Source organism: Drosophila kikkawai, chromosome 3L (assembly GCF_030179895.1).
Source record: "Drosophila kikkawai strain 14028-0561.14 chromosome 3L, DkikHiC1v2, whole genome shotgun sequence".
In the NCBI taxonomy this organism is placed as follows: Eukaryota; Metazoa; Arthropoda; class Insecta; order Diptera; family Drosophilidae; genus Drosophila; species Drosophila kikkawai.
Genome location: NC_091730.1, coordinates 24359075 through 24383307, shown reverse-complemented (window position 1 = coordinate 24383307; position 24233 = coordinate 24359075). Strand labels below are relative to the sequence as shown.

Sequence of the window (24233 nt, the reverse complement as noted above, 5' to 3'; positions counted from 1 at the left end):
GCGCTGTAAAATGAATTAAAATTATTTTTTTGTAATAATTAAAAAAATTTTAAGCATTATAGGTTAAAAACATAAATTTAAAGGATTCTGCATCTATTTATGCAATAATACTTCGACGAGGAATTCAGAATTTCATAATAAACCGCCGCGAATGGCGGCCGTTTTTTTTGTTTACCTTTTACGGGCGGTGTGACCGTAGTCGTATTACCAAAATAATCCAAGCAAAATGACAATATAGTTGACTCTTTCAAGGTTCTAATGAAGTAGCTAATTAATGAAAACTGCATTACAGTATCATATGGGCATTACCGTTCGTTCTTCTTTGCATTTAAAATACCAGAACCCGTTAAATACCAAACCAGGCCACGGTCACACTTAATTTTTAATGAGAATTGCATAAAATTCAGGATTTCTGCGGCAGTTTTTTAGTTAACAATATTAACCGCTTTACTCAAGCACTATGCTAAACAAGGCAACTTTAATTGGAGCAGTCGTGCGTCGCTCCTTTGGGTCCTCGCCGATTCTGCGCCAGACGATCAAGAACCATGAGCCCAACAATCTTGAAAGACGTATGCTGGTGTGGACCGGTAAATACAAGTCGCAGGGCGAAGTGCCGAACTTTGTGAGGTGCGTGGGCTGTGGCAGATAGAGGGTGCAACAGGTTATTAAACGGGAATTGTCGCCTTTGCAGCCAGGATGAGATGGAGCGCTGCCGCAACAAAATGCGGATCCGGCTGGCCAACATCATGATCGCTCTCACCGCCGTCGGTTGTGCCATTATGGTCTACAGCGGCAAGCAGGCAGCTAAGCGAGGGGAATCCGTGTCGCAGATGAATCTCGAGTGGCACAAGCAGTTCAAGGAACCCCAAGCTGGCGACAAGGCTGCTCCCGCCGCCAAATAGGAACCTGCTTCGAAACCACAACACCGTCTAAGTGGAAAGTTGGATGAACACTCTAGAAACATTTTAATTTTGTTTTCTTTGGTATCGTTTTGTGTTAGAAAACAATTCGCTTAAGCATGTATTCATGCAACATCCTTGTTCGATATTTAGTGATATTTATAGACTCAAAGGTAGTTTCAATTGTAAAAAAGAATAAATATTTTTAAAATACTGTGCGATTGATATCTAAGCTATCTATCTAAGCTAATAAAAGGATGTAACTGGCCCACAAATATTTAATACTTAACTTAAGTTCCTGGGGATTCTATATCGCATAGATCAAGGAAATTTGGTTTATCTTTGAAACTGGTAACAAAAGTTGAGGTAGGCTAAGATAAGATAAGATTAAGAGTGAGATAATTGCAACATAGTTTGTTATTTCATCGCCACACAATTGTTCTAATCAAAATCAGGCGGTTAAAGCTGTTAAGCTTACTTAATCTGAAAACTGGTTGCTATATGGATGATTTTTTGGATAACGAACTGGTGAAATTTGTATATCTAGTCATCTTACTTTTTTTTAATTATATCTATATCTAGTCTTCTTAGTAATTAATATCTAATTCGGTTTGCATTTAATTTGAAATAAAGATGGTTGGCCCAGAGCCAGGTACATGGTCGTATCCTTGATAGAAATTCATTGAATTTTGTGTTATCCGCTAATAATTTATCAGAGAGTTCATTGAGGCCCGCCACCTTGTTCGAAAGGCAACATCAACATCTGTTTCGATTCTGTTGCTGCCTCCGCTTTCAGTGACCACCACTTGCTTTTGTTTACCTTTTACGGGCGGTGTGGCCGTAGTCGTTTTACCAAAATAATCCAAGCAAAATGACAATATAGTTGACTCTTTCAAGGTTCTAATGAAGTAGCTAATTAATGAAAACTGCATTACAGTATCATATGGGCATTACCGTTCGTTCTTCTTTGCATTTAAAATACCAGAACCCGTTAAATACCAAACCAGGCCACGGTCACACTTAATTTTTAATGAGAATTGCATAAAATTCAGGATTTCTGCGGCAGTTTTTTAGTTAACAATATTAACCGCTTTACTCAAGCACTATGCTAAACAAGGCAACTTTAATTGGAGCAGTCGTGCGTCGCTCCTTTGGGTCCTCGCCGATTATGCGCCAGACGATCAAGAACCATGAGCCCAACAATCTTGAAAGACGTATGCTGGTGTGGACCGGTAAATACAAGTCGCAGGGCGAAGTGCCGAACTTTGTGAGGTGCGTGGGCTGTGGCAGATAGAGGGTGCAACAGGTTATTAAACGGGAATTGTCGCCTTTGCAGCCAGGATGAGATGGAGCGCTGCCGCAACAAAATGCGGATCCGGCTGGCCAACATCATGATCGCTCTCACCGCCGTCGGTTGTGCCATTATGGTCTACAGCGGCAAGCAGGCAGCTAAGCGAGGGGAATCCGTGTCGCAGATGAATCTCGAGTGGCACAAGCAGTTCAAGGAACCCCAAGCTGGCGACAAGGCTGCTCCCGCCGCCAAATAGGAACCTGCTTCGAAACCACAACACCGTCTAAGTGGAAAGTTGGATGAACACTCTAGAAACATTTTAGTTTTGTTTTCTTTGGTATCGTTTTGTGTTAGAAAACAATTCGCTTAAGCATGTATTCATGCCACATCCTTGTTCGATATTTAGTGATATTTATAGACTCAAAGTTAGTTTCAATTGTAAAAAAGAATAAATATTTTTAAAATACTGTGCTTGTGATTGAGCGATTGATATCTAAGCTATCTATCTAAGCTAATAAAAGGATGTAACTGGCCCACAAATATTTAATACCTAACTTAAGTTCCTGGGGATTCTATATCGCATAGATCAAGGAAATTTGGTTTATCTTTGGAACTGATAACAAAAGTTGAGGTAGGCTAAGATAAGATAAGATTAAGAGTGAGATAATTGCTAATATTAGGCAACATAGTTTGTTATTTCATCGCCACACAATTGTTCTAATCAAAATCAGGCGGTTAAAGCTGTTAAGCTCACTTAATTTGAAAACTGGTTGCTATATGGATGATTCTTTGGAGAACGAACTGGTGAAATTTGTATATCTAGTCATCTTACTTTTTTTTAATTATATCTATATCTAGTCCTCTCAGTAATTAATATCTAATTCGGTTTGCATTTAATTTGAATTAAAGATGGTTGGCCCAGAGCCAGGTACATGGTCGTATCCTTGATAGAAATTCATTGAATTTTGTGTTATCCGTTAATAATTTATCAGAGAGTTCATTGAGGCCCGCCACCTTGTTCGAAAGGCAACATCAACATCTGTTTCGATTCTGTTGCTGCCTCCGCTTTCAGTGACCACCACTTGCTCAGGCTAGTGCGCCGACTCCGTGAGTGCTCCGGTGCTGTCCCGGATTCTGGCTTGCAGTACCGATGGTCGGAGGCGCTGGCGCTTTTTGCTTTTCACTTTTCACTTTCAGTTTGTCGAGAACTGTTTGTCTGAACGCCACAAGGAGAATCGGAGCGGAGCAAGTTAGCGGGTCGTAGTTCGGGCCAAGTTCTTCTGGCCATCGTGCGTGCAGGAAAAAAATTTGAAAAAGTTTAAATTTCTAACCGAAAGCAGAGAAAGTCTACACGAAATAGTGCGGAGAAAAATGTGCGGCTAACAGAACGGAGAAGAAGGAGGCGGAGGAGAGGCGAGCCGTGGCGAGGAGACGTGCGGAGGAGGCAAGTGTAAGAGGCGACAAGTGTAAAATGTAATAAACCGAAAAGGCCCGCATTTGTATGTGTTACTTGTAAAAACGCAGACGGTAAACAAAAATATTAAAAACCCATTAAGAAATTGTTTAATCAAATATCAAGGAAAGCAGATTGCCTGCTCAGAAAATCCATAAAAAAAGAGAGATTTTTCCTGTCTGTCTCTCTTGTCCGTGCCCGAGTGCGTGTGTGTGTGGGTGTGCGGCAGTGTGTGTGGCAATATTCGTTTGCTTTTTTGATTTGTGAAAATGTGTGTATCCGCGAATCTTGCTGTTGTTGCTGCCTCTGCGTTGAACATAGTTCCTGCTCGCTCTCTAAAAATACAACAACATCGGCCGCAAAAAATAACAGAGAGCACAAAAAAAGGATGAAGAAATAGATAATGTACAACCAGTTTTAACCGCCCATGTCCTTGCTAAGTGGTCAAGGCATTAACAAAAAATATCTCTGTTAATTGCAGCCCATGGCGTGCATGCAACACAACAAGTAGTTGTTGTTGCATAGTTGGCCCATTTAAAGCCTCTGTCCACCACCCCCTCCCTGCCGCACTTATGATATTATTTTATCCTGCTAAACCGTAACACAGCGTAGCGTGTTATTAAAAAAGCGTAGAATCAACTTAACAAAAAAATATATATGCGGACAGTCGTATGAAAGTGAAGGTCGTCTGTAGGAGAGAAAGAGAGAATGAGGCAGCAAGGAGCAGCAGGACACCGGGAAAAACATTTTTCATATGCGACAAACGCCCTGAATAGAATAAAGTGAAGCAAAACGAAAGAGTCACAAAAGGATTTCCAACGACAGTCAGCGGTTTATAGAACCTTATGATATCTTATCCTTTTTAAACATACGATATTAATCTCTAAAAATCTCTAAAAGCATTATAATAATATTATCAATAGATAATATTTCCTCATTGTCAGTAAGTTTCATAATTTTAAGAAAAAAATGTGATATACATTTAAAATGATAAGAGTCTGAAGCTTTTTAATTGGAATAAAACAAATATTATTCGGCTTAAACATATGTTTTTTCACAATCTAACAAATAAAAAACGTGACAGTTATAAAATATACATTTCAAAATGGAATTAAACAACTGTGACCTTACAGCTTGCAACTTAACCGTACCATAAAAAAAAAGGTCCTAAGGCAGCTATGTTCATGTGTACATATATTATGTATATCGAATTTTTATTTCAAATTAAAGCAAATGTTTTTCTAATTATTTTCTAATTGTTTTCTTGACACCTTAAAGATATAAACACACTGATATTACTATATAATATATGAACATGCGTACATATAAATGTTATAGGGTCTTCTTAACTGCGCTACAATTAAATTTTTATTGAACCTGCAAGGGAATAATGAGAGAGTTTACATATTTACTTAACTATTTTGCATACTATAAAATCTATAATATAAAGTAAATCTATACCTTAAAGCTTTAAAGTAATAAGCAGCTCTTTAGTAATAAGCATATTTATCACTTTAATCAAAACTTGATGAGTTTTTTGGTTAATATCTCAAAGCAAATGTTATTTTTCACGGTGCATCAGCAGCAGTCCATTTGCTGGCGTAAATGTGCGAAAAATCCTTGGCTTGGTTTTTGGCGCAACAACAAAGCCGCACTAATACTTAAAGCGCAGATGCACACGCACGCGGCCTTTGTCTCTGTGCGTGTATTTGTGCGATGACGCGCTTAATGCAGCCGTCGCAGCGCAGTCGCAGCGCAGCAGGAGCACAGGCAATTGTTGTTTTGTTATCATCGGATAAAAGCGCCAATTCCATAATATGTATGTAGCTTAATGCCCATGGGCATCCCAAATCCGTTATTTTACAGATTCGTATGGATCTGTGGGGTTTTTTATGTTGAATTTAATGTAATTATCTTGCAAATATCAACCTCCAGAATCTTTATAGATGATAATGAACACAAATCTCTCTGTAGTTACTAATAAGTTAAACATTTCCAGGAAAGACTGTTTTCATTTTGAATGTTTTAAATATTCGAAAGCTTAAAAATTTATTAAATCAGTTTTCAAATAGTAGGTTTTCTAGTCGTAGTTCTTAAGTTTTTATTTTCTTACAATTTGGAGGACAAATAAAGTCTTTGCTAAGAAAATTTGGTAACATTCACAGGAAATCGGACTTCGTTAGGATACATTTAAGTCGCTTAGAAAATATTATTAGCTTTCAAGACATTTTTATTTGCTCTTTACGATATGGTTCAGTTATGGTTTCAATTCATTGGGATCAACTTTTACATAAACATTTGATCGTAACACTATGTCCTATCGCTCATACTATATCTCTCACGCCCAAATAAGCTCACATTTATAGATTTTGTATAGTGATATATAGTATAGTACCAAGCCCGTACATGGTCACAGTTGTATGCGTATTTATACTCAGATATAATCACATTTCACGCATGGAAGGGCTTAGAGAGCCTACATAAATTACGCCATTGGCCTCAGCCGTCATTCCACCCACATCGTCCCACCATCCCCCATTCGTGTGTCCTAGGATACGGCCGTATGGCTCTCTGGGTCACTTGCACGTCCTCTGGATGCCACCGCCCCCCACATCCTCTGATCCGCTTCTGATTTTCTGCTTGTCAGGGCCATCATGGTAAAAGTTTTTTTCGGGGACTGAGGATTCGGTGGACTGCAACGGCTCCAGCTGGCGATGCTGGCCCGCTGATAAGCACGACTCCGTAAAGTTTTTTACGAGTTTTGCAATTAATTTGAATAGCAGAATGAAACTCCCTGCCAGCATCCACTCCACTGCCCATCATCCTTACATTATGTAAGGCTAAGAACAAGCACATGGATCACAAATGCAAAACAATATGAGTTCCATATTGTTAGATGTATATGACATAAAATATAAATCTAAATTATAGCTTAAAAAATAAATAGAAACCCTTAAAACATGCACATGACTTGTGTGTATAGAGAACTTTTTTCAATAACTTAATTTAATTACGAAAAAGAGAAATGACTTACCCATTTTGGTGATATTTTTACGTGTACATGTGCCATTGAGCTCCTTCATTTCCAATAACCCTTACCCCCTGTCTTCCCTGTTCCCCTTGGCTGCTAGTATTTGTTCGCAACACGCAATTTAAATAATAAATCAACTTGTAATCGAATTGTTGTGGCCTTTCTTGTTATGTCCTCTGGCGGAACATGACGTATGGGCAATGCTTTAAATTAATAATAAGTATATGCAGTGTGTTCCTGCTGCATAACAATAGCACACGAAAGCTGCTGAAATTCTGGTCAATATTTACCCTAGAGCTCTCCAGATTGCGAGTATTAATTGGTAAAATAAATTGTATCTTATTTGGTACAGAAGGGAATATTCTATTTATAAAGATCGATTCAATAATTTTATTTTAATTACTATTCCTATGAGGAATGCATAAACAATAGTTTGAGTTACCAGAGTCTTGCTCTGTCTAGAATATTAATATTTACACCTGCTTATATCAAAGGCATACCCATTAAGGCTGACTTCAAATGCACGGCTACCATATGCACTGTTCAGCATTGCAGGAGAGATATTTATAGCGGTCCGGCGATTGAAAATAAATCGGTCATAAAACCGAATTAATTTCCATCAACGAAAAGGCGGCACTACAGCAAATTAGTTTCTTTGAAATGCCTGCCAAGTAGACACCTTATTTAGGGGTAGGCACCTTCAATGGGTTCCTAGTGGGAGGACACCTAAGCCTCTACTTAAGCGTAGCGAAAGACACACGAGGATAAGTAAAAAAGCGGCAACATGGAAAATTATAAAATGCTCACCGGGCCCAGAGACAAATGGCAAAATATATTTTTGATGTTGAGCCGACAGCGAGGGAACCCGAGCGCGAACCCGAACCAGAACCAATCCCAAACTGGATACCAATGCCCACAGCCGAGGCCGTGTCCCGTGTCCCGAAACCCGGACCCAGACCCAGACCCATACCTGAAGCCTAAGCAGACCCAGACCAGCCCCCAAGGGTCCTATGAGCAGGCGCAGAGACAGAGAGACTCTCTCCCACTCTCTTCATTTCTCTTATTTCTCATCTCTCTCCCCGCTCATTTGTACACATTTCTCATTTTTCATTAAACCGATGAAACAAAAATTAAAACATACAAAAAATCGCTTGTAAACAATTGTAAGGCGACGCGGGCAAGGCGGGGAGCCCGAAGCACAGTCTCAACTGGGTATTTTTGGTCCGACTATGAGGCTGTTGTGATTGTTCAAAAATAGCCGAACACAACACACAACTGAAAGTAAACATTGTTAACTTATTGTCAATAAAAATACAAAATTGAAATGCCCCCCCAGGCCATAAAATTGCGTTTATGATCTGGAAACGCTTCCATTTCTCTTTGTTTCGCATTTTGCCTCAAAGTTGCAATCGGTTTCAACCTGGCTAAGGCCCTTCCCGCCCTGTTTTCCCCAGAAATAGCTTCCGTTTTGCGAGGCTAAAAAGAGAAAGTCAAAGCTTAGCCATCATATGATTACGCAGGCCCACGCAATGGGCTGCGATGGAAAAGTCACAGGATTTCCGTAGATTTCTCGTGTATTTCGAGCATTAATGCCTAACTAGCATTTTGGGGCTCCAAATTGAATGGAACGCTCTCGAGGGCCGGCTGGGTGGCCTGGTGTTCTGTGCTTTGGGCTGCTTCTGCCTGTTTGTACTTTTTAATAAACAAAAACAGAAACATAAAAAAGCGAGCCGTCGGGCAACACAAACAAGATTGGAAAAACGCTCGGCCAGCCAGCGAAGTTGATATGCCCTGAAAGGCACATTAATAGATAATGAATATGTTAGCTGTGAGGTGTAAATTGATATGGGTATTTCGAGCCCGAAGGTCAGAAAAGTATGCTATATTTATATGACCCATGAAATGCGTATTCAAAATTAAAATTTCAGTTATTGTATTATTCATAGGTTTGAACCCGATATTACGAATTCTTTTGGAAATTATGGGTGTGATAAATAGAACGTTATATAAATTGGTGTTTTTTTTTTTTTTTTAGGGATTGTCGATTATCTTTTAGACATTATTACATTTACTCTTTAATAGTTTCCGTGTAGTTAATATTCTAAAAAAAGTATTAAAGATTGAGTCCATCGAATGTCTTTGTTTATTCAGATATTTGTTATAACGTATTGTTTACGTTGACCATAAAATTGGGAATTTTAATGTTTGGAATGTTTTATATCCGGATTTTGTTGTTCATACCCGGCATCCATAGGGCACAAGATCATTTCAGTCATTACCTTGAGTCCTTGTTCTTGTATAAATATAAATAATTAATATTCTTTTGCGGTCGTTTATTGCCAATTTTAGTTCAATATAGGGGTTCTATAAGACAATGAAATTTATTTAGCTCCTTAAACTGTTTACCGCTGTTTTAGGGGCCTCATAAACAAAACAAACCAAAGATTTTTTACTTTAATTGTATATTATTTAAAGAATACTCTTTTGCTTAAAAAATCGATCGCAATAATGGTTTTGAATATAGAACCTTGGGAATAACTAGTTTGACTTTTCTATTAAGGCAGTTGCTTTCTTACTTGATATTAATTTGAATATTTATTTTTTTTTTGTGTACCTCTATTTTTGAAAACTACAGATACATTATACATTATCATTAAAAAATATTAAAAAATGTTAAAATTAAATCCAAGTAGTTTATACATTAAGAATTTGATTTGTTTAATAATTAGTATAACTATTTTAGACATCACTAATTTAATTTTCCAAGCCCGTTTAGCCAAAATCAAATATAACAAATATTTTAAATTGAACATTCTGACTTCTTCTATCACCAGAATTGTTGAATTTAAACACGGAGTTCGGTTTTCTCACCTCCGATTTCATTTAAAAATTGAAATCTGTTGATTGAAATGTTTACTATTTCGATCATAGTCCCCAAGACCAAGTCCGAATCCTCCCACTCAAAAGATTCATCACAATGTTCGCTGATGAGAATGCGTTGTGGATGGATGGAGGGGGTGGATGGACGGATGGATGGATGCGCATCATTATGACGGGAGATGAGAGGTGCAGGGGCTTTGTTGGTGCTTCTGTTGTTTTCTTGTTTTTCTGTTTTTGTTTTTTTTTTTTGTTTTTGGGGAATCTCCGAGCCCCAACATGCTGCAACCTTGAGACGAAATGTAACTGAAAGCAGCCAGCTAACTGGCAAATAATTAGGCAGCCCCTCGCCACGCCCAACTAAAATAAACTATGCAAATAATTAATGGAGGCCCAGAGCGCGGGACGAAAATAATGTACCATATAATAGGGACATGTGGCGCCTTTGCTTGGAGCCGAGCGGAAGTCACCGTCAGCACCCCAGTTTGGCGCCAAGGTGTTGTTCATTGGGCTGCTGGACGGTCACCCTGCCTCCCACAACCACCTCCTGTCCGGCCTTGGCCCCTCATTTGATGTTTGACAATTTATTTTGATGGCACACAACACGCACCGAATACGCCGCTCCTGCTCCTGCTACGACTCACGCTCCTGCTCATGTTGAAGTTCTCCTTGGATTGCCTAACGACACCCAGACATCAACATCAACATCAACGTCAGCAGTGGGCTGTGGGTGGATGAGAATCGTGGGCAGGGAATGGGGCAGAAGAGCAAAGCAAACGGCATTGATTAATTTCCATTTCGTCCACATCGAACAATAAAAGCAATGTCAACGACTATACACCTGCAGAGAGAGAAAAGTATATCACACAAATTAGTTACAGAGCTGATAATTTTGCCTTTACATTTTCACTTTTTATAAAAAAACTGTATTTTAGAAACCTTAATTAAATATTATTCTTGTGATAATTTGGCAGAACACGTTGATATTGCGACTTAAATTTAACTATTCAAAATGTTTTCTATTTAAAGAACAAAATTTTCAAATATAATCTGATAGATTTAATATTAAAATAATTAAAATTGTTGTATAGGTAAATAAATATGATATTTAGAATTTATTGGCTTTCGCCTGATCATTTTGGTATCTTTAAATCCTAACACTAAAAGAACTGTGTTCTTTTTGTTGCCAGTGTACGTCTCGGAACACAAAGAGCGTCAATCTATAGTGGAAAATTGTTGATAGGATAATATGGCATTAAAACATTAAGGCCTGACACCCAGCGAGTCCATGGCCCATTGTCTGCGGCGCTCTGGTGTCGAATAGTGTGTTGGGCGGTGGGGTGGTTGCGCCGTGTTGTGGTGGGTGCTAGTGGTGTTCCACCCGCTGGAATGTGGGTGCCAAAGAAGGTTGAAACTGTCAGTTTGTTTGACTCTTCAGCGCTTAATGGACGCAAAAATTGTTGGGATAATGTGCTCACATATGTACGGTGTAGGGGGAGCAGGATGAGCAGAGCCTAGAGTCAGCTGGAAATAAAATTTGATGCAATTTCTTAAATACAGGTCAGGAGACTCTACAGTTAAATTTGAAGTCTAAGTTCCACACTGGAAATGATACAGAATTTCTTTGGCAAAAGAATTTTATTCAACATTATGATTAAGATTATATAAGTATTTAAGAAAAACAGTATTCTTTAAAACCAAAGATATTTTAAGAATGGGTAGTTTAGAAGTTGTGTATACTATTTATCGAAAACCGAAAACCTTTTAATTAAATGAAGGTCATTATGTTTCCAATAAGATATACAAAATATATAAAAGGGAAATGCGATTAAGTTTATTTAAATTTCAATAAACTATAAATTTACAGAAATAATACCTCAAAAAGTTAAAAAAAAAACCCTTGACGAAATTATTTAAATTGTTGGAAATAATGAAGATGTTCGCTTAAATAACGCACCGCTGACACTCATCAATCACTCATAATCAATCGCTAAGGGTTAATATGCATTTCGCATGTAATACAATATCCGTAAAACAAGCAAAGCCAGTCCTCCTGCCCCGTAGCTCCCATCTATCACCTTAGCTAACCTTGTCTAACCTTAGCCTTCACCTATCGACCAGCTTTTTGTGACCGCGCCATGTCTTAGTGGTTTCTATTCCCATTCACCGAACTAATAACTCCTAATGGGTATTGTTATGGCAACGCCAAATGACAAGCGCTACATCCACTTCACCCCCAAGTTGGCCTGACGCCTCCCTTGGAGACCCCTTTAAAACACTGGAAAGTCTACAATGTAACTTGTGGGACATTGATAAAAATCAAAACTTGTGATGTGTGAATGAAATAAGGTATTTCAAAAATATTTTTAGGGAGTAAAGGTTTTTATATCCTAACAATTCTGTGTTCTATGTTAATCTGTAATCCAATATACAATTTTGCAACATAACTGGTTTAAAAAAGATTACAGAACATAGAACACTGAATAGTTGGGACATGAAGACCTTTATAATTTGTGAATATAGTGAAATATCTTCTTATTTTTCTTTTTTTACTTGAGAATTTTTGTTCCAGTGTGGGTGTCATCAGGCCATTAACAGGCGTCCAAATATATGCAAAACACTTCTGTGTAACGTAGTTGCAGTTTCGGGCAGTGCAATCGATGTCCTCTTGGCAGGAATATCTAAGCAAGAGAATAACAATCGTGGCATTGCTAGTGACACAACTAGAGACAGAGCAATAAATATTGTATAAATCAAAGACACACATTATATAGTCTTCAAGAGCCGTGCCATGCCCTGACATTTATGGAAACAAATGACTTTTAGTCACAGTTCCCAATTGGGGGGCGACGGGTGGGTGTCAAGAACACAAGGCCGAAGGACAGACACAGAAACTTTTTGCGTTTTAATTGTTGTTTGCAAAATGACTTGTGGCCAAAGGAAAATTTGCAGGGTGTTTACTGTCTATAGAAATGCACATAAATTTGTTGTGCGACTGGGAAAGCGGAGGGACCAGCGACCAAGCAGCAGTACAGGCACCAAGTGACACCCACACATTCCGACCAAGTATTCCCATACACTGAGCAAAATGAAGTTGCATTTTCTTTTTCTAAAATAAGGTCTATTGTTTTTAAACTGAATAAATGTGTGATGAAAGTCTGAGTATTGTTAAAATGTTTGAAAATTGTATAGCTAGTTTAAAACTTAAATTAAAAAATTAATTTCTGTTGTCACTTTACATATATATTATATATAAAATGCAATGATTCAGGCGAAAATATAATTGACCAAATGCGAAATTCTACAAAACTAGAATCGCTTTTGTCGCCGTAATATTTGTCCGATTTCCTACAAATTTATTCCACTTCTAAAGAGATAATATGGGGTGCTACAATAGTCACTAAACATACGAAAACCCTTAAAAAGGGGTCCATTTTATCCAGAAATATTTACAATTTAAAAAGTAAACAAGGCTATACTGAATTTAAGGATTTTCCAAACCCTTGTCATTTTTGAAACACCCTAGACTGTTAAAAAATTCAGATTTTTTTGTTATTTTTCTCCGTGTCTTAGTTCAAGAACTAGAACCCAAACCAGAACCATCCAGATATGGATGGAAAGAGGACCAGTGGTCGGTCCAATGGACGTTCACTCCGTTCGCTTGAACCATTAAAATGGCCTCAGCTGCTGGGCCCTCGGGGGAGTGTGTTCCCGTTCTCCCGCCAGTTGGTGGGTCGGTTCGATTCTGTGTTTGCCTCGTTTAAATATTTAGACAGCGCTGCTCGAAAACGCATTGAATGGCGTTGTCTGTCGACTGCTGCTGCTGCTGCTGCTGTGAATCATTATATATGTGCAGGGGCGTCGGGGGAGGGGATAAATTGATAATATAAACAAGTGAAGCGAGAAATTGAGGAGTGGGCCGATGTGTGTGTGTGGTGTGTCCGGGCGAGCGGGTTGTTCCCACCGATTTATGATAATATTTATGCTTTGGGAAAGTCGGAAAATCCGCGATGTGGGTCGGGGCAGATCGGTGAGGTGCGGGGCGGGGACGGGGGCGAGTAGGAAGTAATACCATTCGGGATTCCCCATAAACTTTACAATTCGATTGAAGTGAATTTTAAACAATAGCTTGGGTCTAAATTAAATGTGGGTGTATTTAACTCTAGAGAGCGAATCCGAATCGAATGCCATTTATATAGTCTCTAAGAATTTGTGGGGGATCTAAGTATAATCGTGGGATTGTTTGGATAGTTTAAGGTAATATTTAAGAAAAAAAATTCCAAAATATTTGCTTAGGTAATAGCAAAATCCGAAAAAGAACCTTGACCGGAAATGCTGTAGTTAGTTGTGTCTTATTGAGTTCAACCACGTTTTATTTTGACAAGTTGGGTTATCTTAATATTTGTGTTTAGGATTTCTGATTAGCATCACCAGCAGAGTTCATCTAGTCATGTATATATTTCTGAGTCCATGTGCTAAAGCTACAGTAGAAGACAATTACTACTACTACATTGGTACAAATCAGTTAAACATCTGTCCAACTTAAGCTCTTCAAAATATGTGTCAAACTTTCTCCTGAAATTGCGCTTCTTTGTGTATCTTTGCTTGCGTGTCTAAGAAACTTTTTGGCGAATTAGAGAACTTGTTCCTTAAGCTTTGGAAACTTTTCCTCTTTCTTGCAGTGCTGCACATCAACCCAACTGGCGGGCAGAGGAATCTTTTCATATCCACGGAGTAAAGCAAAAGCAGCAACAGCAAAAGCAAAAGCAAAAATGACAGCAATAAGTTTAAGCAATAAAACACTGCTAGCCGGACGTTGCAGAAATGCATTCGGAACACAATAAGGAAAGGCAGCGGGCAAGAGCTTTAAAATAGAGGAGCTCGACACAGAGGCTCCCCCTTCGGCCAGAAACCCCAAAAGTCCCTCCCTCCCCCAACAACTGCCAAATAATATATAGGAAGCCAGCCAGCGGCAACGGACGCAGCCAAGGAGCCGAGAAAGGAGCCACCACGAGAGTTGACCGGGACACTGAAACATTCCACCCCATAGCATGGCCTCGGTCGCCGCTTGGCTGCCCTTCGCCCGGGCGGCGGCCATCGGGTGGGTGCCGATCGCCACCCACCCACTGCCACCGCCGCCGATGCCCAAGGACCGCCGTAAAACGGACGACGAGAAGCTCCTGATCAACGTGTCCGGCCGCCGCTTCGAGACGTGGCGGAATACCCTGGAGAAATATCCAGACACTCTTTTAGGTGCGCAGTCAATTCTACATATTAATATGTTCTAATCATTTAATATTCACAATTAAAAAACATATTATTTAACCACCATTCTGTAGGTTCCAACGAAAAAGAATTCTTCTACGATGAGGACTGCAAAGAGTACTTCTTCGACCGGGACCCGGACATCTTCCGGCACATCCTCAACTACTATCGGACCGGCAAGCTGCACTATCCGAAGCACGAATGCCTCACCAGCTACGACGAGGAGTTGGCCTTCTTCGGCATTATGCCGGATGTTATCGGGGATTGCTGTTACGAGGACTATAGGGACCGAAAGCGGGAGAATGCCGAGCGGCTGATGGACGACAAGCTGTCGGAGAATGGCGATCAGAACCTGCAGCAATTGACCAACATTAGGCAGAAGATGTGGCGGGCCTTTGAAAACCCACACACGTCCACGAGTGCCCTGGTGTTCTACTACGTTACGGGCTTCTTTATCGCCGTCTCTGTGATGGCCAACGTGGTGGAAACGGTGCCGTGTGGCCACCGTCCGGGCAGAGCGGGAACTCTGCCCTGCGGAGAGCGCTACAAGATCGTGTTCTTCTGCCTGGACACCGCCTGCGTGATGATCTTCACGGCGGAGTATCTGCTCCGCCTCTTCGCCGCCCCCGATCGGTGCAAGTTCGTGCGCTCCGTGATGAGCATCATCGATGTGGTGGCCATCATGCCGTACTATATCGGACTGGGGATCACCGATAACGACGATGTGAGCGGAGCCTTCGTCACACTGCGGGTGTTCCGCGTTTTCCGCATCTTTAAGTTTTCGCGCCACTCGCAGGGACTGCGGATCCTCGGCTACACGCTCAAGTCCTGCGCCAGCGAGTTGGGCTTCCTTGTCTTCTCGCTGGCCATGGCCATTATCATCTTCGCCACCGTCATGTTCTACGCGGAGAAGAACGTCAATGGCACCAACTTCACATCGATTCCGGCGGCCTTCTGGTACACCATTGTCACCATGACGACGCTGGGGTAAGACTTGTTTCTGATCTCTCACTGTTTATACAATAAGTGATAATATAATAAATAACACAAAATATATTAATATTTGTTCTTTTTAATATTTATCCGCCTTTGCAGATATGGAGACATGGTGCCGGAAACAATAGCTGGCAAAATTGTGGGCGGCGTGTGCTCGCTCAGCGGTGTGCTGGTCATCGCCTTACCTGTACCTGTTATCGTATCGAACTTTAGTAGAATCTATCACCAGAACCAGCGAGCAGACAAGCGCAAGGCGCAACGGGTAAGTCACTTCCTCAGTTCTAGGAATGATCATATATCGAGAGGAAAAATCAGATATAATATACATATATTTAAAATGCTAATTATTATGTCGACAATATAAAAAAAGTTGATTTATTGAAATTTTAAAGTATCGAATATTTATCGTATATATCGTATTTTATGTTAAAATCTATATTATCGAAAATTAATCGATATAAGTATATATATTAATGAATTATGGTAGTCTTTTATTCTTTTAATCAAAAGATTAAAATATCGAGTTACGCATCGACTACTCGATACAGTATTAATATAGAGTTGGTTTCTGAGTTTCACAAACGTTTTAGGTTTGGTTCTGATTAGGATATTATTATTTTTTTATTTATTTATTTTCTTTTGTAACAAATGAAAAAAAAGTTGAGCAACCAGCTAAATAGCTTTAAAACATAACAATTTCTATAACAAAATATTATAAAAAACAAATAAAAATATTGTTGAACATTTTTGACAATGAAAACTAATTTTCCCTGTGGAAATACGCACTGCCAGCCGTCACTTTAACTGATTATTGCCATGTCCTTGCAGAAAGCTCGCCTGGCGCGCATCCGCATTGCCAAGGCCTCGTCCGGAGCCGCCTTTGTCAGCAAGAAGAAGGCCGCCGAGGCACGGTGGGCCGCCCAGGAGTCTGGCATCGAGTTGGATGACAATTATCGGGACGAGGACATCTTCGAGCTGCAGCACCATCACTTGCTGCGGTGTCTGGAGAAGACAACGGTGCGTATACGCGATGTGTGCACTCCGCTCTCGCTCTCTCTATCTCTCTTGCTCTCTTTATATATATGCATATAGTTATATGTATGTAAATATATACATATATACATACACATGTGATATAAATATTACTATTGTCAATCGACTGTGCGCTCAGTGTTTGAATTTTAATTTTACGTTACTTATGATTTACCTATCACACTCTTTATCTATACATTTTTCGTTTTTTCCGTGTATACAGATGTAGCAACATTTGAACATCTCAGTTATAGTCAGATAGCGTAAGGTTTGCCACAAGCTCGTTAGGCAAGCAATGACAACAGCCACAACAACCATAGCGGCACTAGCAACAATAGCAACAGCATTAGCGACCACAGCGGCTAAGAGAGCAACAATGGCGGCGACACCTATAAACATTAAATGACCAGCGGAAGGATTTGTTGTTAAGCATTTTGAACACTATCGCGTCTTTCCATTAATCAGAATCAATTTCGAAATCCAAATCGTTAAAACGCCAGAAGAGTAAAAGAAAAAGAAACTGAAACTGAAACTAAAACTGAACGATTTCAGCATCTTTTGTATGTGCATTTTTTGTGTTTACAAATTATAATTTTCTTTCGTGTTTCCCATTTTTGTTTTCATCTGTTTTCTGTACATTATTGTCTTCGGTATCTGTATCTGTGTATGTCGGATCGGTTGTGTTACGTCCTAAGTTGTATGTTCTAAGTTCAACATTTGTGCCATGTTTTTCACACGATCTGGTATCGGTTCTGGGAGCTGAACTGGCTTTAAAAATCAAGCAAATATAAAACATACTAAACAAATAAGAGCCATGAATATCAATGTCTATACTCTGATAAACGAATATAAATCCGCCAAAGTAAGTGCCTTCGGTTTGTATTTGAGTTTCGTTGTTTCTTCAATCTTTCTCTATCCCTTTCTCTCTCTCTATAACTTTCTATCTATCTATCTCGTTCATGTTTACGCGTTGCAATTAGTTTTTATGATTTCCAATTTCCAATTTCGAATTTTCATTTTTTATCTGTTGATTGTCGGTTGTTTTTCCGTTATTTTCCGACCTCTTTGTTGAAAGAAAACGATTCGTGTTGAATGCTATGCGCTCCGTTCTGTTTTAAGTTCCTCGAATACATAGGTCATCACCGAATAGTATCGGTTAGAACGATACGAGAATGCTCCCCACATGCCATCAAGAATTTTCGAAGCGTCCATTTAGCCATATGCAATCGATTGCTGTCAACATAAAACCCAAAATGAATACAAAATCTAACAATATCAAAATCTAAACAATTTTAATCGTCGATGGGGCTCATCAAGTGTGGCGAAACGCGATGCACGAACACTTAAGTGGTTATGAAAATCCCATTAGGCCGCACTATTTATGCCTTTTTAATTTATTGGGAGTAAATTCCTATACTCTAATGGTAGCCATATTCCAGGGAAAATCATATAAAAAGTAATTAGTTGTAGAGGGAATTACCGAATTGATTAAAAATAGCTCTATCAGTGCGATGGTATGCCTGTATCTGATTTTAGTTTCTAATTACAAAACAAAAATATAGTTTTTTTTTTTAAACAAAATGAGGAAGTACAAGTTGAAATCCAAAAACACTATATGTTCTTAATTAAAATAAATTGAATTGATTCAGTTTTCTTCTGAAATTAAGTTTTATTAATGGAACGAGAATGGTCTTACTAGTTATTTTAGTGTAAGGCTTTCACTAGGTTAATATTTTCTGAAAATTAACGCCTCTAATCACAATACATTTTGAGATATTTATTTTTGTTCAGTAGGATTTACAAAATAATATTACAGTTTATGTCTAGTATACCTGTAATAAAATTCACTATTAAAATAAAAAAAAAATATATATCAATATAAAATTTTAACTTTATTTTAAGTACTTTAATAATAATAAAAATGGTTTTTATGGCTCCTAGCACTATTAGGATTTATATTCCTCACTTTATGAACAATTTAGGTGTTCTAGTCGTAGCAAACCACTTGATGAGCCCTTAAAAAACCCACTTAAAACCACAAATCAATAAAATATCGCTATGCCATAAATCGGGAATCAGTTTTAGCGGCTATAAACGCGGCCGCGTTTTAAACCGCTCGCTAAGGAAACACAAAAATCGCACTCGAATGTCGCTAGCTGGCGCTTGCTTACCACCGACCCTCCGCCCCCTCCGCATTTACAGCTCTCTCGTCCTGCTAAGTGATCAACCGCCCGCCCGCTGACCGCCACCCGGCCCACTCCTCCCTTTTGGCTGTATAAATAATAAATTGTTCTCATAGTGTTTTTGTAAAATTGTCATTGCTTAGGAGCCGCAAATATAACAAAAAGAACCCAAGTAGAGCTGGCTAAACATCGATAGTATCAAAGTTTTATACAATTTACAAACACAATCTAGGCTCCTACTAATTATATACAATCAAAAGGAATATTATGGGATATAGATGGAATCTATATTGAAATCAACGAATTATGATGTATTTCTTATGCAATTTGAATAAAAGATGGCCTATCGATGGTTCGCCAGCTCTAGAAACCCTAGATTTTAACTTTGATTAATTTAAGCGTTGAAATATTTAAAACTTTACCCCCCTCCTCCCCCATAGACCAGCTTAATGTTTTAACTGTTGTGTTAACTCGAAAGAGCCATCAACTCTAGCTCTTTATCCTTCTCTCTCGCTCTGAGTATTTGTTTATGCGTATGAATTACCCCTTCCTGTGGTCCCGTTGTCCTGTGTTTTGTGTGTGTATCTCCCCACGCCCCCTCCCCGATTTCTATATTGTAAAATTGTTGATAAAAAAAGAAAAAAAAAACATTGTACTCTATGTATTCTTCGTTTCTCTTTGTAAAATTCTTCTCTGGCTGTACACACCTCTCAATGCTCAAAAACCGACCGCAGGATCGTGAATTTGTCGAGTTAGAAATTCCGTATAACGGTCAGCCCAAGCGGCCGGGCTCTCCGTCGCCGATGGCCAGTCCCGCCCACTCGACAAACAGTGCCGCCGGCCTGCTGCAGTCCTGCTGCGGCCGCTGCTGCTCCCAGCGCTACCAGGTAAGCTATATCCCCCTCCGCATATCCTGTACACAAAGCAGGGCTGCACACACACAGTGCGTCCGCGGGCCCAGGCACGATCCATGCCTCAGCTCGGACCTCGGAGGCACGGACACTGTGTGAGCAGCTCTGACGTAGAGCACGAGTACGGCCCCTGGCCCCGAGAGTGCACCTGAGAGCCATTGTCCGGCACTCGAGGGGTTGAGTTCGTCTGCAGGTGGGTCCACAACCGCTTTCCGTACCCCTCTATCTCTCTATATATATATTTCTCTCTGTGCCCTGTATATGTATAGTTTGTGTGTGTTGAATTATCTGGTTGAACTTGTATTTTTTGTACACTCATCGCCACCCACCTCACCCGCAGAACTACAAAGGCGACCTTGAGTCGGAGGCTCAAAGGCATCTCGGGCTTCTTTGCGGACACAAGCATATTTTTGTTGCAATTAAAATCACTCAAAGGGGAAAATGTAATTTCTGTAAATGTAATAACAAAAAAGAAACAGTGAGACAAGTAATCAGCACAAGATAAATCTTAGCACTTTGACATTATTCAGTGAAAAATGCATTAAGAAATGTACTACTAAGTACCCATATCTTTGCGGCTTTTGTAAACTAACATTTTTGTATTGAAATCTATTTTCCTGCAAACGGTTTTGTTTTTAATAAGATTAAAAAGCAAAAGAATAAAATAAATCAAAAAATAGTATTTAGGGACCTAAACACATTTGCACTTGAATAACATTTAGCTCTTTAATATCATTCGCCTAAAATGTACTTTTTACTATTTTGGATTAAAGCCATGTAGGATTTAGCGTTTATTCAAAAGTAGAGTATTTCCAAATTCATATTTTATTCTGAAATATACAGCTCTTAACATATCTTCTGAACATTAACATTTACACGTTGTATTAGGTTTATATTAGGCCTCCCAAAAGTATGCTACGATTTTAAATGTAGATAAATGTATCAGGTAAAAAGTGCTATTTTACACGAGAGCTTAAAAATGTTAAATCCATGAGATAAATATTTTAAAAAATTTTAATAAAGTAAAAAATAATAGAGAAGACAATAAATAATAATTAATTGCTAACAAAAACGAAAAATTAAAGTGCTGACAACAGATAAAAGAACGCAAATCATGTTTTATATATTTATTTTTTTGAACTCAAGGTTCAATAAAGTTTTAAAATAAAATCTTTGAACTTTACTACCAAGCTATATTACTTATGTATATTTATTAGCTAGGACAATATTTAAAATTGTTTTTGTGGTACAGCATTTTAAAAAAATCAGACTTTCATAAATAGTAATAACAATAAACTCTTAAAATAAGTATCTTTTTATTACCACTTCGAAAGCGAAGCCTAAGCCGAAGCCCGCCTGATATACTGTACCAATTCTGGTTATGTTCACATGGAAGCTTCTGTTTTTGATTTTTAGCATATCATACTCTGCGTCCGCGATGTCCATTAATCATCCGTAAAAGCCCTAATGCATTCTCTGCTCCTTTCTCGTTCTGTTTAGGCCTGCGGCAAGTACATGCCGGCTGCCAGCAATGCTCAAAATAGCCAAAACAATCAGCCCATGGATGGCACCTACCTGGTGGAGGCCTCGTTCTGAGCCGGCAGCAGGTCCGCGCCCACAGCATCCACATCAGCATCCGCATCCTTGGCCATGGAAGCGCACGCGTCCACATCCCACACCAGATCGAGATGATTTATGTTTAAATTTAGACTAACTTGAAAAGTTTTTAAACTAAATTGAATTCGTTTGTAGAAATCGTCGTGTGTCTGTAGTCGCCAAAGAGAAAAGGGAAAGCCCGAAAACTAAAACCCCAGTACCAGTGTAATCTATAAAATCTGATTTTCGAGTTCAAGGGAGACGATATTTAATTAAAGTTAAACAGTTGCAGACTCCGGTGCAAGCGTCTCTGGATGTGTACGATGTATAAAAGCACATTTAAAACGAAAGCAGTAACAAATTTAATGAAATATAAGTGCCGAACCCAGATTCTGTGGCGGCCAAGTCGGATTTGATTAGCGAAGGCCCGTTAATGAAAAAAAAAAATAAAACAAAAAAGGAAAAGATACAAGTAATAATAATAATAATATGCAACACTATTTACTTTATTTAGGGGACAAGAAAACAACAGCAAACAACCGAAACCGAAGCATTTTAGAGGAATTTACTGTGTATGTTTTAACAAAGTGAACATAAAGTAGCATAGAAGGCAAACCGTTTGAAAAGTTCTACCCACAGAAAGATCCTAGGGATATACCTACGATACATACCTATAACCGAAGAAGGTCGAGGGAAACTCAAGCAAGTTGCATTGGGTCCAAGAAACCAAGAGGCATAGAGAACAAAAACCGAACACAATAATGAAATTTTAACTGCAGGCGATTTGGGTGGAGTCGGGCAAACGAATAGGATTCGAGATGAAAAAATTATGAGAAATATTATTATGAATTCGTGTATTTTTTAAATGGTCCGTAGTCTAGTAGGTATGAACTTCATCGACTTCCCCCTCTATGGTTTCTCATCGGCAGAGATCTCTCAGCGTTTCGGCATTTCCACAGTTGACTAAATAGCAAAGAGGTTTCAGTTCGTCATTCACCTCACCCTCGCCCCTCTGGAATACTCACTCCCAACATGAACTAATCAAAATCTATCGAATGAAACAAGAATTACAACTTTCTTCCAAGAACTAAGTTAGCAAGGAAACTATTTAAATGTATATGTGTGTGTAGGAAAGGCTTTAAAGAATTGGAGCATTAACTAACTAAATGAACTCTTAGCAAATTCTAACAGAAACTTAAAGTATATTAATTAATTCTAAATTTAAAACATTTAAAATTAGTTCAAGTAAACACTTAAAGATCAACATAAATATGGAGCTTGTATGTATGATAAATTTATTATTATTACTCTAATTAATATTATGACGACGATGAGTGCGATGTTGACACTTGTTTCTAATTCTCTAAGTTGCCTCTTAATTTCAAAAAAAAAAAAAACAAAAACAAAAAATCAAACAAGCAAATGAACAAAATTCTCTAACTTTTGTTAAGCGAAACGAAGAAGTTGTGAGTAAACACAACCAAAATGTTTATGATTAGATCGAAAATTTACAAAAACAACATCAAGAAGACAAACAACAATTTGGTAAATAATACCAACTCTCGTAGCGATATTCTAAAAGAAAACCAATCTATCAAGAAAAGGCGATGGTCTAAACCAATATCCGAAGGAGGAAGGGACGACATTTCTGTTTTGATTTTTAGTGATATGTAATTCGAATTGAGTAACAGCAAAAACGAATACTCTGCCACGGGTCTCTGAGAATGAAAAAGCTAAAGATTATAATGAATAAAATAAAGAAATCTGTTTACTTCCACCAAAACCAAAATATATCTGGGGTTGACCTGAGTTTCGCTGATTATTTCTTATAATTTCCTGGGGAAAGTCTATAAGTAAAACATGTCAACGTTTCGGAGCAATTTTCCTTTTAATTATTTTTATTACATTTATTTTCAATCCAATACTGGACCACCCTACTGTTGGTGTTCCTGCTTACACTGCTCTCTCGGAGGCAACACCTAGACTTAACTTGGAGAGATCGGACGGCGACCAATCGAATGGCTAAGGTAACGGAAATTCCCACCATACATCATCGGTTATACTATATGAATCGCTGGGCCGGCGTCGGGCCAGAGATCGCCCCTATATCCACTATATCTATACTAACTAGTGTGTTCGAAGGTGCTCAGCCGGCGAGCTCAACTCGTACTGCCACACGATACGATGGCAAACGACAATTTGCTTTTGGCCCCGGTTCGAACAGATGTTGTGCTGTGTTTTTCAGTTTTTTTTTTAGTTTTTTCTTGCCTGCGATAACCGGGCATATGGCCCAAACTAATTTGCATAGCCGTCGTTAGTCATATGCCTATGAGTTGTCGAGATCTGTGAACTTCAACTTGGAAACGGAGCTAAGCAAAGATCGCTAAAAGCTAAGCCCTCGTGTGGTTCAACATTTTAGCATGTGCTTTTTAACCAGAAAATATTTCCAGCATGGAATGTTTTTAGTCTTCAATTTCAATATATATAATTCTATCTAAAAATTCAATTATTATTTTGATTAAGTTTCAATTTTACCTCGATAAAGCTAAAACTCTTTACAGAAAAATATTTACTAGATAATTATAAAAACAAAATTGTCTGCCCAGTATTAATTATTATTATTATTATAAATAATAAACTTTGTCAATAATGACTTTCTGTGTTTGTGCTTGTTTTTTATCTATCTGTTTAAAATATTA

At 38.7% G+C, this 24233-nt stretch overlaps 3 protein-coding genes across 6 annotated transcripts; all 3 read left to right on the top strand.

Annotated features, from left to right (window-relative positions):
• The first annotated feature begins 373 nt into the window (after nt 1-373).
• LOC121502238 (UPF0389 protein CG9231-like) lies at nt 374-1174 on the top strand. The gene is made up of 2 exons (XM_041775356.2): nt 374-627; nt 692-1174. The coding sequence occupies exons 1-2, from the start codon at nt 461-463 to the stop codon at nt 900-902; spliced, it is 378 nt and encodes a 125-aa protein (XP_041631290.1). The 5' UTR covers nt 374-460; the 3' UTR covers nt 903-1174.
• Nucleotides 1175-1912: 738 nt separating this feature from the next.
• Nucleotides 1913-2730, top strand: LOC108083244 (UPF0389 protein CG9231). Its single transcript, XM_017178950.3, has 2 exons — nt 1913-2171; nt 2236-2730. Exons 1-2 carry the CDS (start codon nt 2005-2007, stop codon nt 2444-2446), a joined length of 378 nt encoding a protein of 125 aa, XP_017034439.2. The 5' UTR covers nt 1913-2004; the 3' UTR covers nt 2447-2730.
• Nucleotides 2731-3252: 522 nt separating this feature from the next.
• Shal (Potassium voltage-gated channel protein Shal) lies at nt 3253-23305 on the top strand. 4 transcript variants are annotated; one of them, XR_011444967.1, is made up of 7 exons: nt 3254-3634; nt 14234-14804; nt 14891-15803; nt 15912-16074; nt 16641-16829; nt 17068-17404; nt 19762-19857. XR_011444967.1 is itself a non-coding variant. In XM_017179026.3 (7 exons), exons 2-7 carry the CDS (start codon nt 14603-14605, stop codon nt 21532-21534), a joined length of 1716 nt encoding a protein of 571 aa, XP_017034515.1. In that variant the 5' UTR covers nt 3254-3640; nt 14234-14602; the 3' UTR covers nt 21535-23305. The 4 variants fall into 4 exon arrangements, 3 of the variants coding, with proteins under 3 accessions (XP_070141849.1, XP_017034515.1, XP_070141848.1); XM_017179026.3 differs by lacking the exon at nt 17068-17404 and adding an exon at nt 21439-23305 and having other exon boundaries at nt 3254-3640; nt 19762-19914; XM_070285747.1 differs by lacking the exon at nt 17068-17404 and adding an exon at nt 21439-23305 and having other exon boundaries at nt 3255-3634; nt 19762-19914.
• The last annotated feature ends 928 nt before the right edge of the window (nt 23306-24233 follow it).

Excerpts from the sequence above, each read along its gene's own strand:
- LOC121502238 (XM_041775356.2), top strand. The coding sequence starts at position 461 with ATGCTAAACAAGGCAACTTTAATTGGAGCAGTCGTGCGTCGCTCCTTT. Across the intron at positions 628-691 it reads GAAGTGCCGAACTTTGTGAG|CCAGGATGAGATGGAGCGCT; the intron begins GTGCGTGGGCTG and ends TCGCCTTTGCAG.
- LOC108083244 (XM_017178950.3), top strand. The coding sequence starts at position 2,005 with ATGCTAAACAAGGCAACTTTAATTGGAGCAGTCGTGCGTCGCTCCTTT. Across the intron at positions 2,172-2,235 it reads GAAGTGCCGAACTTTGTGAG|CCAGGATGAGATGGAGCGCT; the intron begins GTGCGTGGGCTG and ends TCGCCTTTGCAG.
- Shal (XM_017179026.3), top strand. The coding sequence starts at position 14,603 with ATGGCCTCGGTCGCCGCTTGGCTGCCCTTCGCCCGGGCGGCGGCCATC. Across the intron at positions 16,830-19,761 it reads GGTGTCTGGAGAAGACAACG|GATCGTGAATTTGTCGAGTT; the intron begins GTGCGTATACGC and ends AACCGACCGCAG. Across the intron at positions 19,915-21,438 it reads GCTGCTCCCAGCGCTACCAG|GCCTGCGGCAAGTACATGCC; the intron begins GTAAGCTATATC and ends CGTTCTGTTTAG.